This window comes from Syngnathus typhle, unplaced genomic scaffold, assembly GCF_033458585.1.
Source record: "Syngnathus typhle isolate RoL2023-S1 ecotype Sweden unplaced genomic scaffold, RoL_Styp_1.0 HiC_scaffold_28, whole genome shotgun sequence".
In the NCBI taxonomy this organism is placed as follows: domain Eukaryota; kingdom Metazoa; phylum Chordata; class Actinopteri; order Syngnathiformes; family Syngnathidae; genus Syngnathus; species Syngnathus typhle.
Window position 1 is genome coordinate 106,826 of NW_026871934.1, and position 14,206 is coordinate 121,031.

The 14,206-nt window shown below is 43.8% G+C and overlaps 1 protein-coding gene across 1 annotated transcript; it reads left to right on the forward strand.

The window, feature by feature from the left end:
• Positions 1–3,309: 3,309 nt before the first annotated feature.
• Positions 3,310–9,790, forward strand: LOC133147082 (uncharacterized). Its single transcript, XM_061271173.1, has 2 exons — positions 3,310–3,801; positions 7,098–9,790. Exon 2 carries the CDS (start codon positions 7,492–7,494, stop codon positions 9,379–9,381), a length of 1,890 nt encoding a protein of 629 aa, XP_061127157.1. The 5' UTR covers positions 3,310–3,801; positions 7,098–7,491; the 3' UTR covers positions 9,382–9,790.
• Positions 9,791–14,206: the final 4,416 nt, after the last annotated feature.

A 14,206-nucleotide genomic window follows, 5' to 3' on the forward strand; every position in this document is an offset into this window, starting at 1 on the left:
TCACTCTGGTTAGGTTGGCATCGAAAAAAACGCTCTCGGGTGCTTTAGAGTGCCGAGTTTATTACTGCGCATTAAGAAATGACCACCTCCAACGTTTGGTCTATGTTTTATAAGCATTTTTAATTTTATTGCTTAAATCGCATTTTCTCGGCGAGCTGAGCACTTTTTCTGAATTGTGCCGCTCCCGTCACTCTGGTTAGGTTGGCATCGAAAAAAACGCTCTCGGGTGCTTTAGAGTGCCGAGTTTATTACTGCGCATTAAGAAATGACCACCTCCAACGTTTGGTTTATGTTTTATAAGCATTTTTAATTTTATTGCTTAAATCGCATTTTCTCGGCGAGCTGAGCACTTTTTCTGAATTGTGCCGCTCCCGTCACTCTGGTTAGGTTGGCATCGAAAAAAACGCTCTCGGGTGCTTTAGAGTGCCGAGTTTATCACTGCGCATGAAGAAATGACCACCTCCAACGTTTGGTTTATGTTTTATAAGCATTTTTAATTTTATTGCTTAAATCGCATTTTCTCGGCGAGCTGAGCGCTTTTTCTGAATTGTGCCGCGCCCGTCACTCTGGTTAGGTTGGCATCGAAAAAAACGCTCTCGGGTGCTTTAGAGTGCCGAGTTTATCACTGCGCATGAAGAAATGACCACCTCCAACGTTTGGTTTATGTTTTATAAGCATTTTTAATTTTATTGCTTAAATCGCATTTTCTCGGCGAGCTGAGCACTTTTTCTGAATTGTGCCGCTCCCGTCACTCTGGTTAGGTTGGCATCGAAAAAAACGCTCTCGGGTGCTTTAGAGTGCCGAGTTTATCACTGCGCATGAAGAAATGACCACCTCCAACGTTTGGTTTATGTTTTATAAGCATTTTTAATTTTATTGCTTAAATCGCATTTTCTCGGCGAGCTGAGCGCTATTTCTGAATTGTGCCTGTCCCGTCACTCTGGTTAGGTTGGCATCGAAAAAAACGCTCTCGGGTGCTTTAGAGTGCCGAGTTATTCACTGCGCATGAAGAAATGACCACCTCCAACGTTTGGTTTATGTTTAATAAGCATTTTTAATTTTATTGCTTAAATCGCATTTTCTCGGCGAGCTGAGCGCTTTTTCTGAATTGTGCCGCTCCCGTCACTCTGGTTAGGTTGGCATCGAAAAAAACGCTCTCGGTGCTTTAGAGTGCCGAGTTATTCACTGCGCATGAAGAAATGACAACCTCCAACGTTTGGTTTATGTTTAATAAGCATTTTTAATTTTATTGCTTAAATCGCATTTTCTCGGCGAGCTGAGCACTTTTTCTGAATTGTGCCGCTCCCGTCACTCTGGTTAGGTTGGCATCGAAAAAAACGCTCTCGGGTGCTTTAGAGTGCCGAGTTTATTACTGCGCATTAAGAAATGACCACCTCCAACGTTTGGTTTATGTTTTATAAGCATTTTTAATTTTATTGCTTAAATCGCATTTTCTCGGCGAGCTGAGCACTTTTTCTGAATTGTGCCGCTCCCGTCACTCTGGTTAGGTTGGCATCGAAAAAAACGCTCTCGGGTGCTTTAGAGTGCCGAGTTTATTACTGCGCATTAAGAAATGACCACCTCCAACGTTTGGTTTATGTTTTATAAGCATTTTTAATTTTATTGCTTAAATCGCATTTTCTCGGCGAGCTGAGCACTTTTTCTGAATTGTGCCGCTCCCGTCACTCTGGTTAGGTTGGCATCGAAAAAAACGCTCTCGGGTGCTTTAGAGTGCCGAGTTTATTACTGCGCATTAAGAAATGACCACCTCCAACGTTTGGTTTATGTTTTATAAGCATTTTTAATTTTATTGCTTAAATCGCATTTTCTCGGCGAGCTGAGCGCTTTTTCTGAATTGTGCCGCTCCCGTCACTCTGGTTAGGATGGCATCGAAAAAAACGCTCTCGGGTGCTTTAGAGTGCCGAGTTTATTACTGCGCATTAAGAAATGACCACCTCCAACGTTTGGTTTATGTTTTATAAGCATTTTTAATTTTATTGCTTAAATCGCATTTTCTCGGCGAGCTGAGCACTTTTTCTGAATTGTGCCGCTCCCGTCACTCTGGTTAAGTTGGCATCGAAAAAAACGCTCTCGGGTGCTTTAGAGTGCCGAGTTTATTACTGCGCATTAAGAAATGACCACCTCCAACGTTTGGTTTATGTTTTATAAGCATTTTTAATTTTATTGCTTAAATCGCATTTTCTCGGCGAGCTGAGCACTTTTTCTGAATTGTGCCGCTCCCGTCACTTGGCATCGAAAAAAACGCTCTCGGGTGCTTTAGAGTGCCGAGTTATTCACTGCGCATGAAGAAATGACCACCTCCAACGTTTGGTTTATGTTTTATAAGCATTTTTAATTTTATTGCTTAAATCGCATTTTCTCGGCGAGCTGAGCGCTTTTTCTGAATTGTGCCGCTCCCGTCACTCTGGTTAGGTTGGCATCGAAAAAAACGCTCTCGGGTGCTTTAGAGTGCCGAGTTTATTACTGCGCATTAAGAAATGACCACCTCCAACGTTTGGTTTATGTTTTATAAGCATTTTTAATTGTATTGCCTAAATCGCATTTTCTCGGCGAGCTGAGCACTTTTTCCGAATTGTGCCGCTCCCGTCACTCTGGTTAGGTTGGCATCGAAAAAACGCTCTCGGGTGCTTTAGAGTGCCGAGTTTATTACTGCGCATTAAGAAATGACCACCTCCAACGTTTGGTTTATGTTTTATAAGCATTTTTAATTTTATTGCTTAAATCGCATTTTCTCGGCGAGCTGAGCACTTTTTCTGAATTGTGCCGCTCCCGTCACTCTGGTTAGGTTGGCATCGAAAAAAACGCTCTCGGGTGCTTTAGAGTGCCGAGTTATTCACTGCGCACGAAGAAATGACCACCTCCAACGTTTGGTTTATGTTTTATAAGCATTTTTAATTTTATTGCTTAAATCGCATTTTCTCGGCGAGCTGAGCGCTTTTTCTGAATTGTGCCGCTCCCGTCACTCTGGTTAGGTTGGCATCGAAAAAAACGCTCTCGGGTGCTTTAGAGTGCCGAGTTTATTACTGCGCATTAAGAAATGACCACCTCCAACGTTTGGTTTATGTTTTATAAGCATTTTTAATTTTATTGCTTAAATCGCATTTTCTCGGCGAGCTGAGCACTTTTTCTGAATTGTGCCGCTCCCGTCACTCTGGTTAGGTTGGCATCGAAAAAAACGCTCTCGGGTGCTTTAGAGTGCCGAGTTTATTACTGCGCATTAAGAAATGACCACCTCCAACGTTTGGTTTATGTTTTATAAGCATTTTTAATTTTATTGCTTGTGTTGCCTTTAAGGCTGTATAAATAATTTCATATGGTTACAATGTTGTAAAAATGTTTTAATAAGTTAAGTAATCCTTTCGATCTTGTAATAATAGATAATTCATAGTTTAAGTTGAAAAAATATTGTCGTGAAACGCTACTTCCGGTTTCGCCGCGCTACTTCCGGTTTCGCGGAGCCGTCTACAGGATGTTATGAAGTAGCCATGTTGTGGAATGCGGTCAGACTTACATCTGTTGCCATCTGCTGTGATTCATTAACGAGGCAATGCCTTTTCACCGCTCAGTAAAGAAAATTACAAGCTAGTACAGTCTCCTGGGTTCTTTGCTGGTGGTTTAGCTATGCGTTTCCTCAAGACGCTACAGTGAAAAGGCAGCATCTGATGTGTCATCGTGGTCAAAATGGCAGCAAGAAATAAATCTGCGACAAGTCAAACCGGCAGCACATGCTCATCCGTAGGAAGCGCTGCTCGTGCCCGAGCTAAAGCAGAAGCAGCAAAGGTGAGAGCGTCGTTTGCAAATAAAGAAGCAGAGCTAAAAGTGGAAAAAGCTGAACGTGAACTACAAAAAATGAAAATTGACACAGCGCTAGAAGTGTTAGCATGGCAAAGAGAAGCTCATGCTGCAGAAGCAGAGGCTGAAGTGCTAGAAAATGCAGAGGCAATACAAGATGAACATGAGAGCAGAAATTCTTTATTGGACAGTGTAAAAAGAGAAAGAACAAATTACTATGTGCAATCACAAAGCGAAATTCGACCTCCAATCGTACAAGTATCAGCTACACCAACGCAACGCAAGGCCTCAGATAACTCATTAGTAACATGGGATCCATCTGAGGAAGATGCTTTTGAGCCACCACCTGTCAGCATTAGGCCAAAGTTCACGTTCAAGAAGACAGCTTTGCCAATTCAAACCAAACTTGGGACAAAACCAAAAGTAGAACAAACAAAGAACGCTCTTAGTCCACACGCATCCCCATTCATGCCTCATTACAATAATGCAGCGAGCTTACCTCACCCAGCTGAGCCGTTTGCCCAATATATGGCACGTCGAGACCTGATCACATCTGGCCTCTATCAATATGACGATAGGCCAGAGAACTTCAGAGCATGGTACTCTTCATTCAGTGGTGCTATAGCTGAAGTCCACCTGACACCGACTCAAGAGTTAGATCTCATGACCAAATGGCTGGGAAAGGAATCTAGTAGTCAGGTGAAGCGCATACGCTCAGTACACGTCAACAACCCCAGTGCAGCCCTAAAGAGAGCATGGGAGAGGCTTTGTGAGTGTTATGCAGCCCCCGAAGTGATCGAAAAGTCACTCTTTCAGCGATTGGATAGCTTTCCAAGATTAACAACAAAGGACAATGTCAAACTGCGCGAACTAGGGGATCTCCTCCAAGAGATTCAAGGAGCCAAGGAAGACGGCTATCTTCCTGGTTTGTCGTATCTGGACACTTCACGAGGAATAGGTCCAATAGTCGACAAGCTCCCGTACCCACTCCAAGATAGGTGGATGACTCAGGGTTCTAACTACAAAGAAGATCATAATGGTTGTTTCCCACCCTTTCATTACTTTTGTGCTTTTATCTGCAAAGAGGCAAAGAAACGCAATGACCCAAGTTTCACCCAACAAAATAGTCAAACGTACATTAAACAAGAAAGATCCAACCCTAAGAGCTTTAACTCACCCAGACCTATCGCTGTGCACAAAACAAACATTACAACTACAAACAACGACATAAACAACAACTGCCCACTGCACAGTAAGCCACATCCACTAAAGAAATGCAGGACATTCAGGTACAAACCATTGGAGGAAAGAAAGGCCTTCCTCAAAGAGAGAGGAATATGTTTTAAATGCTGCTCTTCAGACACTCATCTCGCTAAGGACTGTAAATCTACAGTAAAGTGCACTGAATGTGACAGCACACGCCATGACACCGTCATGCATCCAGGTCCTCCACCTCAAAACAAGGCTCCTTCACCTGCTCAAGAGGACGGCGGGGAGGGAGAAAAACAACCCGACAATGTCGATGTAACATCAAGCTGTACCGAGGTGTGTGCCCAAGGTCAATGGGGTCGCTCATGTTCGAAAATATGTCTCGCCAGGGTGTATCCAAAGGGTGAAAAAGAAAGTGCAGTTAAAGCTTATGTAATCCTGGACGACCAGAGCAATCGTTCCTTAGCTAGGCCTGAGTTCTTTGAACTTTTTAATATTAAAACCAAGCCTTTCTGCTACAACTTAAGAACATGCTCCGGGCTTGTTGAAACACAGGGCAAGATGGCTGAAGGTTTCCTGATCGAGTCGCTTGATGAATCAGTCATCATCCCACTACCTCCTCTTATTGAATGTCCAGACATTCCCAACAATAGGAGTGAAATCCCAACTCCAAGCGCTGTGCTGCACCAGCCTCATCTTCGTCTCATAGCCAAATGCATTCCTGAGTTAGATCCTCAGGCTGAAATTCTCCTGTTGCTAGGTCGAGACATCTTACGTGCACACAAGGTTAGAGAACAACTCAATGGGCCTCATCATTCCCCGTTTGCCCAACGGCTAGATTTAGGGTGGGTCGTAGTTGGAGAGGTGTGCCGGGGTAAGGTTCATAAACACACGGTCAACACGTTCAAGACGACGATTCTCGAAAATGGCCGTCCAACAGTTTTCGGACTCTGTGACAACTTTCTGCAACTCACAGCAATGCCACGCACTAAAAGACAGGATAAGGCACCTGAACAAACTCTCGGAAAAACAGTATTCAATCGCACAGAAAACGACAACAAACCAGCTCCATCTATCGAGGACATTCTCTTCTTGGAGATTATGGACGAAGGAATGTATAGAGATGACAAGAATAATTGGGGAGCACCCCTTCCCTTCAAAGAACCTCGCCAACAGATGCCAAACAACAGGGAGCTTGCAGTCAGTCGGTTTTTGTCTCTCAAAAGAAACTTACAGAGAAAACCTCAAATGCAAGAGCAATACGTCGAGTTCATGCAAGGCATTTTCTCCAATGGTCATGCTGAAGTGGCTCCTCCACTGAAACAAGGTGAAGAGTGCTGGTATCTTCCAACTTTCGGGGTTTATCACCCACAAAAGCCCAATAAGATCAGAGTTGTTTTTGATTCCAGTGCCCAGTATTCCGGCGTCTCCCTCAACAGCGTCCTTCTCTCCGGGCCTGATTTGAACAACAGTTTGCTTGGGGTCCTCCTACGATTTCGGAAAGAGGCAGTTGCCATTATGGCAGACATACAGCAAATGTTTCATTGTTTCCTGGTGCGTGATGACCACCGAAATTATCTCCGTTTTCTGTGGCATAAGGACAATGATGTAAATAAGGAGGTCATCGAATATCGAATGAAGGTCCATGTATTTGGAAACTCGCCATCACCTGCAGTAGCCGTTTATGGATTGCGCAAAGCCATCCAGGAAGGGGCAAAGGACTATGGCGCCGACACAGTCGAGTTTGTGGAAAAGCATTTTTACGTTGACGATGGCTTGATCTCTGTGCCTTCTCCAGCTGAAGCAATTGACTTGCTCCAAAGAACAAAAGCCGCTCTTGCTGAGTCCAATCTTCGTCTGCACAAGTTTGTCTCTAATTCTCGAGCAGTCACAGAAGCCTTTTGTCCTGACGATTGTGCAACAATCATTAAAGGCCTAGATCTGGAAGGTGAAGAAACTCAGTCACAACGAAGCCTAGGTCTCATTTGGGAAATAATGACAGACACTTTCACCTTCTCAGTGGCCACTGCAATTAAACCATTCACTCGCCGAGGTGTTTTGTCTTCTGTTAACAGCATCTTTGATCCTCTGGGTCTGTTGGCACCTGTCACTATCCAAGGAAGAGCGCTACTCCGTGAACTATCATCAGAGTGTTCAGAATGGGATGCACCTCTTCCGGAGAACAAGCAAAACAAATGGGAAAGTTGGAGAAATTCCCTAGAAGATCTTAAAGAGCTTCACGTCCCAAGAACCTACACATCAACTTCTCTCAGGCAAGCAGAACGCAACAAACTGTATTTATTTTCAGATGCTTCAACCAAAGCAATTGGTGCTGTAGCCTACCTGAAAGCAGTCCAACAAGATGACAAGGTTGAGGTAGGATTCATTATTGGCAAGGCAAGACTTGCTCCTCAATCAGAACCCACTATACCAAGGCTTGAACTGTGCGCCGCTGTCTTGGCAGTCGAGATGGCCGATCTAATTCAGGAGGAGTTAGACCAACAGCTGGATGCAGTTCATTTTTACACAGACAGTAAAGTAGTTCTCGGCTACATCTGTAACGAGTCAAAAAGATTCTACACATATGTCCACAACAGAGTGCAGCGTATTCGTCAGTCCTCCAAGCCAGAACAGTGGCATTATGTGCGCACAGAGGAAAACCCTGCAGATCATGCTTCACAATCACTCACACCATCTCAACTGGCAAAAACAATATGGTTCACCGGACCATCCTTCATCTATCGTTCATCTGCAGAAACAAACCAAGCAAGTGGGAAGTTTGAGTTAATTGATCCAGAAAAAGACTGCGAATTAAGGCCACAAGTTAAAACACTGGCGACTAACCTTCAAGTCCTCACATGTAAAGGCTTCCAACGCTTCTCTACCTTCAAGTCATTGGTCAGAGCGATAGCTTTCCTCATTCACATCGCAAAATCATTCAATGGCAGTAATCCAAACAGAAAATGCAAAGGATGGCACAAATGTCACTTACCTCAAACACTGGACGAAATGACTCGCGCTAAACATATCATTCTCAAGGAGACACAACGAGCAACGTTTGGAAAAGAACTGTTGGCTCTTCAAGCTGGAAAACCAATTCCCACACAAAGCCCTCTACAAAAACTCAGCCCAATCCTGGATGATGGCCTTATAGTTGTCGGAGGCCGAATCAAGCACTCTGATTTTGAGGACTTTGAAAAGAACCCAATAATCATTCCCAAGGACTCTCACATTTCTCTCCTGCTCACTCGTCACCACCATGAGCAAGTAAAACACCAGGGTCGCCACCTGACAGAAGGCGCAATAAGGGCTGCTGGGCTTTGGCTTATAGGTGGCAAAAGACTTGTCAACTCTGTGATCCACAAATGCATTATTTGCCGCAAACTACGTGGTAAACAGGAAGAACAACGCATGGCAGATCTGCCATCAGAACGCCTTAAAATGTGTCCTCCTTTTACTTATGTGGGCCTTGATGTTTTCGGGCCATGGACAATAACTACCAGGCGTACTAGAGGTGGACAAGCCCAAAACAAGCGCTGGGCCATCATGTTTAGCTGCATGAGTTCGAGAGCTGTACATATTGAGGTGATCGAATCCCTGGACACATCCAGCTGTGTAAACGCCCTGAGACGCTTCTTTGCTCTGAGGGGTCCCGCCAAAAGTCTTTTATCTGATCGAGGTACAAACTTCATTGGGGCATCCAAGGAGCTAAGAATGGACAGTACAGTACAACAGTATCTAAGTGACCAAGGGTGCATCTGGGAATTCAATCCACCTCATGCCTCCCACATGGGAGGCGCCTGGGAGCGCATGATTGGTGTGGCTCGAAGAATTCTGGACTCCATGCTGCTTCAAAACAAGGTAGAACTAACTCACAAAGTGTTGTGCACTCTCATGGCGGAAGTTACAGCCATCATAAATGCAAGGCCACTTCTCCCAGTTTCATCGGATCCAGACAATCCATTCATTCTGTCTCCGTCAATGCTCCTCACACAGAGATCGTGCCTTCTACCACCTCCTGGAGAATTCTTGGAGAAGGACTTGTACACTAAGCAATGGAGGCAAGTTCAGGCTCTTGCCAACCAGTTTTGGATGCGTTGGAGGAGGGAGTACCTGCCCTTACTACAAAAGAGACAAAAATGGACTCAATCTAGAAGAAATCTGCAAGTCGGTGACCTTGTTTTGCTCAAAGACAAGCAGGTCACACGCAACAGCTGGCCTATGGCCCGGGTCACTGCAACATTCCATGGAAAGGACAATCGTGTAAGAAGGGTCGAAGTTAAAGTCAGTGACCAAGGCAACATTAAGACATTTATGCGACCAGTGACGGAAATCATCCTCCTCCTCCCCAAAGACTGATTCTTTCAAGGTTTAGTTAAGCTTATGGTGCCCCCTACGGGCCAGGCGGGGAGTGTGTTGCCTTTAAGGCTGTATAAATAATTTCATATGGTTACAATGTTGTAAAAATGTTTTAATAAGTTAAGTAATCCTTTCGATCTTGTAATAATAGATAATTCATAGTTTAAGTTGAAAAAATATTGTCGTGAAACGCTACTTCCGGTTTCGCCGCGCTACTTCCGGTTTCGCGGAGCCGTCTACAGGATGTTATGAAGTAGCCATGTTGTGGAATGCGGTCAGACTTACATCTGTTGCCATCTGCTGTGATTCATTAACGAGGCAATGCCTTTTCACCGCTCAGTAAAGAAAATTACAAGCTAGTACAGTCTCCTGGGTTCTTTGCTGGTGGTTTAGCTATGCGTTTCCTCAAGACGCTACATTGCTTAAATCGCATTTTCTCGGCGAGCTGAGCACTTTTTCTGAATTGTGCCGCTCCCGTCACTCTGGTTAGGTTGGCATCGAAAAAAACGCTATCGGGTGCTTTAGAGTGCCGAGTTATTCACTGCGCATGAAGAAATGACCACCTCCAACGTTTGGTTTATGTTTAATAAGCATTTTTAATTTTATTGCTTAAATCGCATTTTCTCGGCGAGCTGAGCACTTTTTCTGAATTGTGCCGCTCCCGTCACTCTGGTTAGGTTGGCATCGAAAAAAACGCTCTCGGGTGCTTTAGAGTAACGAGTTTATTACTGCGCATTAAGAAATGACCACCTCCAACGTTTGGTTTATGTTTTATAAGCATTTTTAATTTTATTGCTTAAATCGCATTTTCTCGGCGAGCTGAGCACTTTTTCTGAATTGTGCCGCTCCCGTCACTCTGGTTAGGTTGGCATCGAAAAAAACGCTCTCGGGTGCTTTAGAGTGCCGAGTTTATTACTGCGCATTAAGAAATGACCACCTCCAACGTTTGGTTTATGTTTTATAAGCATTTTTAATTTTATTGCTTAAATCGCATTTTCTCGGCGAGCTGAGCGCTTTTTCTGAATTGTGCCGCTCCCGTCACTCTGGTTAGGTTGGCATCGAAAAAAACGCTCTCGGGTGCTTTAGAGTGCCGAGTTTATTACTGCGCATTAAGAAATGACCACCTCCAACGTTTGGTTTATGTTTTATAAGCATTTTTATTTTTATTGCTTAAATCGCATTTTCTCGGCGAGCTGAGCACTTTTTCTGAATTGTGCCGCTCCCGTCACTTGGCATCGAAAAAAACGCTCTCGGGTGCTTTAGAGTGCCGAGTTATTCACTGCGCATGAAGAAATGACCACCTCCAACGTTTGGTTTATGTTTTATAAGCATTTTTAATTTTATTGCTTAAATCGCATTTTCTCGGCGAGCTGAGCGCTTTTTCTGAATTGTGCCGCTCCCGTCACTCTGGTTAGGTTGGCATCGAAAAAAACGCTCTCGGGTGCTTTAGAGTGCCGAGTTTATTACTGCGCATTAAGAAATGACCACCTCCAACGTTTGGTTTATGTTTTATAAGCATTTTTAATTTTATTGCCTAAATCGCATTTTCTCGGCGAGCTGAGCACTTTTTCTGAATTGTGCCGCTCCCGTCACTCTGGTTAGGTTGGCATCGAAAAAAACGCTCTCGGGTGCTTTAGAGTGCCGAGTTTATTACTGCGCATTAAGAAATGACCACCTCCAACGTTTGGTTTATGTTTTATAAGCATTTTTAATTTTATTGCTTAAATCGCATTTTCTCGGCGAGCTGAGCACTTTTTCTGAATTGTGCCGCTCCCGTCACTCTGGTTAGGTTGGCATCGAAAAAAACGCTCTCGGGTGCTTTAGAGTGCCGAGTTATTCACTGCGCACGAAGAAATGACCACCTCCAACGTTTGGTTTATGTTTTATAAGCATTTTTAATTTTATTGCTTAAATCGCATTTTCTCGGCGAGCTGAGCGCTTTTTCTAAATTGTGCCGCTCCCGTCACTCTGGTTAGGTTGGCATCGAAAAAAACGCTCTCGGGTGCTTTAGAGTGCCGAGTTTATTACTGCGCATTAAGAAATGACCACCTCCAACGTTTGGTTTATGTTTTATAAGCATTTTTAATTTTATTGCTTAAATCGCATTTTCTCGGCGAGCTGAGCACTTTTTCTGAATTGTGCCGCTCCCGTCACTCTGGTTAGGTTGGCATCGAAAAAAACGCTCTCGGGTGCTTTAGAGTGCCAAGTTTATTACTGCGCATTAAGAAATGACCACCTCCAACGTTTGGTTTATGTTTTATAAGCATTTTTAATTTTATTGCTTAAATCGCATTTTCTCGGCGAGCTGAGCACTTTTTCTGAATTGTGCCGCTCCCGTCACTCTGGTTAGGTTGGCATCGAAAAAAACGCTCTCGGGTGCTTTAGAGTGCCGAGTTATTCACTGCGCATGAAGAAATGACCACCTCCAACGTTTGGTTTATGTTTAATAAGCATTTTTAATTTTATTGCTTGAATCGCATTTTCTCGGCGAGCTGAGCACTTTTTCTGAATTGTGCCGCTCCCGTCACTCTGGTTAGGTTGGCATCGAAAAAAACGCTCTCGGGTGCTTTAGAGTGCCGAGTTTATCACTGCGCATGAAGAAATGACCACCTCCAACGTTTGGTTTATGTTTTATAAGCATTTTTAATTTTATTGCTTAAATCGCATTTTCTCGGCGAGCTGAGCACTTTTTCTGAATTGTGCCGCTCCCGTCACTCTGGTTAGGTTGGCATCGAAAAAAACGCTCTCGGGTGCTTTAGAGTGCCGAGTTTATTACTGCGCATGAAGAAATGACCACCTCCAACGTTTGGTTTATGTTTAATAAGCATTTTTAATTTTATTGCTTGAATCGCATTTTCTCGGCGAGCTGAGCACTTTTTCTGAATTGTGCCGCTCCCGTCACTCTGGTTAGGTTGGCATCGAAAAAAACGCTCTCGGGTGCTTTAGAGTGCCGAGTTTATCACTGCGCATGAAGAAATGACCACCTCCAACGTTTGGTTTATGTTTTATAAGCATTTTTAATTTTATTGCTTAAATCGCATTTTCTCGGCGAGCTGAGCACTTTTTCTGAATTGTGCCGCTCCCGTCACTCTGGTTAGGTTGGCATCGAAAAAAACGCTCTCGGGTGCTTTAGAGTGCCGAGTTTATTACTGCGCATTAAGAAATGACCACCTGCAACGTTTGGTTTATGTTTTATAAGCATTTTTAATTTTATTGCTTAAATCGCATTTTCTCGGCGAGCTGAGCACTTTTTCTGAATTGTGCCGCTCCCGTCACTCTGGTTAGGTTGGCATCGAAAAAAACGCTATCGGGTGCTTTAGAGTGCCGAGTTATTCACTGCGCATGAAGAAATGACCACCTCCAACGTTTGGTTTATGTTTAATAAGCATTTTTAATTTTATTGCTTAAATCGCATTTTCTCGGCGAGCTGAGCACTTTTTCTGAATTGTGCCGCTCCCGTCAATCTGGTTAGGTTGGCATCGAAAAAAACGCTCTCGGGTGCTTTAGAGTGCCGAGTTTATTACTGCGCATTAAGAAATGACCACCTCCAACGTTTGGTTTATGTTTTATAAGCATTTTTAATTTTATTGCTTAAATCGCATTTTCTCGGCGAGCTGAGCACTTTTTCTGAATTGTGCCGCTCCCGTCACTCTGGTTAGGTTGGCATCGAAAAAAACGCTCTCGGGTGCTTTAGAGTGCCGAGTTTATTACTGCGCATTAAGAAATGACCACCTCCAACGTTTGGTTTATGTTTTATAAGCATTTTTAATTTTATTGCTTAAATCGCATTTTCTCGGCGAGCTGAGCGCTTTTTCTGAATTGTGCCGCTCCCGTCACTCTGGTTAGGTTGGCATCGAAAAAAACGCTCTCGGGTGCTTTAGAGTGCCGAGTTATTCACTGCGCATGAAGAAATGACCACCTCCAACGTTTGGTTTATGTTTTATAAGCATTTTTAATTTTATTGCTTAAATCGCATTTTCTCGGCGAGCTGAGCGCTTTTTCTGAATTGTGCCGCTCCCGTCACTCTGGTTAGGTTGGCATCGAAAAAAACGCTCTCGGGTGCTTTAGAGTGCCGAGTTTATTACTGCGCATTAAGAAATGACCACCTCCAACGTTTGGTTTATGTTTTATAAGCATTTTTAATTTTATTGCTTAAATCGCATTTTCTCGGCGAGCTGAGCACTTTTTCTGAATTGTGCCGCTCCCGTCACTCTGGTTAGGTTGGCATCGAAAAAAACGCTCTCGGGTGCTTTAGAGTGCCGAGTTTATTACTGCGCATTAAGAAATGACCACCTCCAACGTTTGGTTCATGTTTAATAAGCATTTTTAATTTTATTGCTTAAATCGCATTTTCTCGGCGAGCTGAGCACTTTTTCTGAATTGTGCCGCTCCCGTCACTCTGGTTAGGTTGGCATCGAAAAAAACGCTCTCGGGTGCTTTAGAGTGCCGAGTTTATTACTGCGCATTAAGAAATGACCACCTCCAACGTTTGGTTTATGTTTTATAAGCATTTTTAATTTTATTGCTTAAATCGCATTTTCTCGGCGAGCTGAGCGCTTTTTCTGAATTGTGCCGCTCCCGTCACTCTGGTTAGGTTGGCATCGAAAAAAACGCTCTCGGGTGCTTTAGAGTGCCGAGTTATTCACTGCGCATGAAGAAATGACCACCTCCAACGTTTGGTTTATGTTTTATAAGCATTTTTAATTTTATTGCTTAAATCGCATTTTCTCGGCGAGCTGAGCGCTTTTTCTGAATTGTGCCGCTCCCGTAACTCTGGTTAGGTTGGCATCGAAAAAAACGCTCTCGGGTGCTTTAGAGTGCCGAG

Bases quoted from the DNA above. Each gene is read 5' to 3' on its own strand.
- LOC133147082 (XM_061271173.1), top strand. From the start codon at position 7,492: ATGGCCGATCTAATTCAGGAGGAGTTAGACCAACAGCTGGATGCAGTT.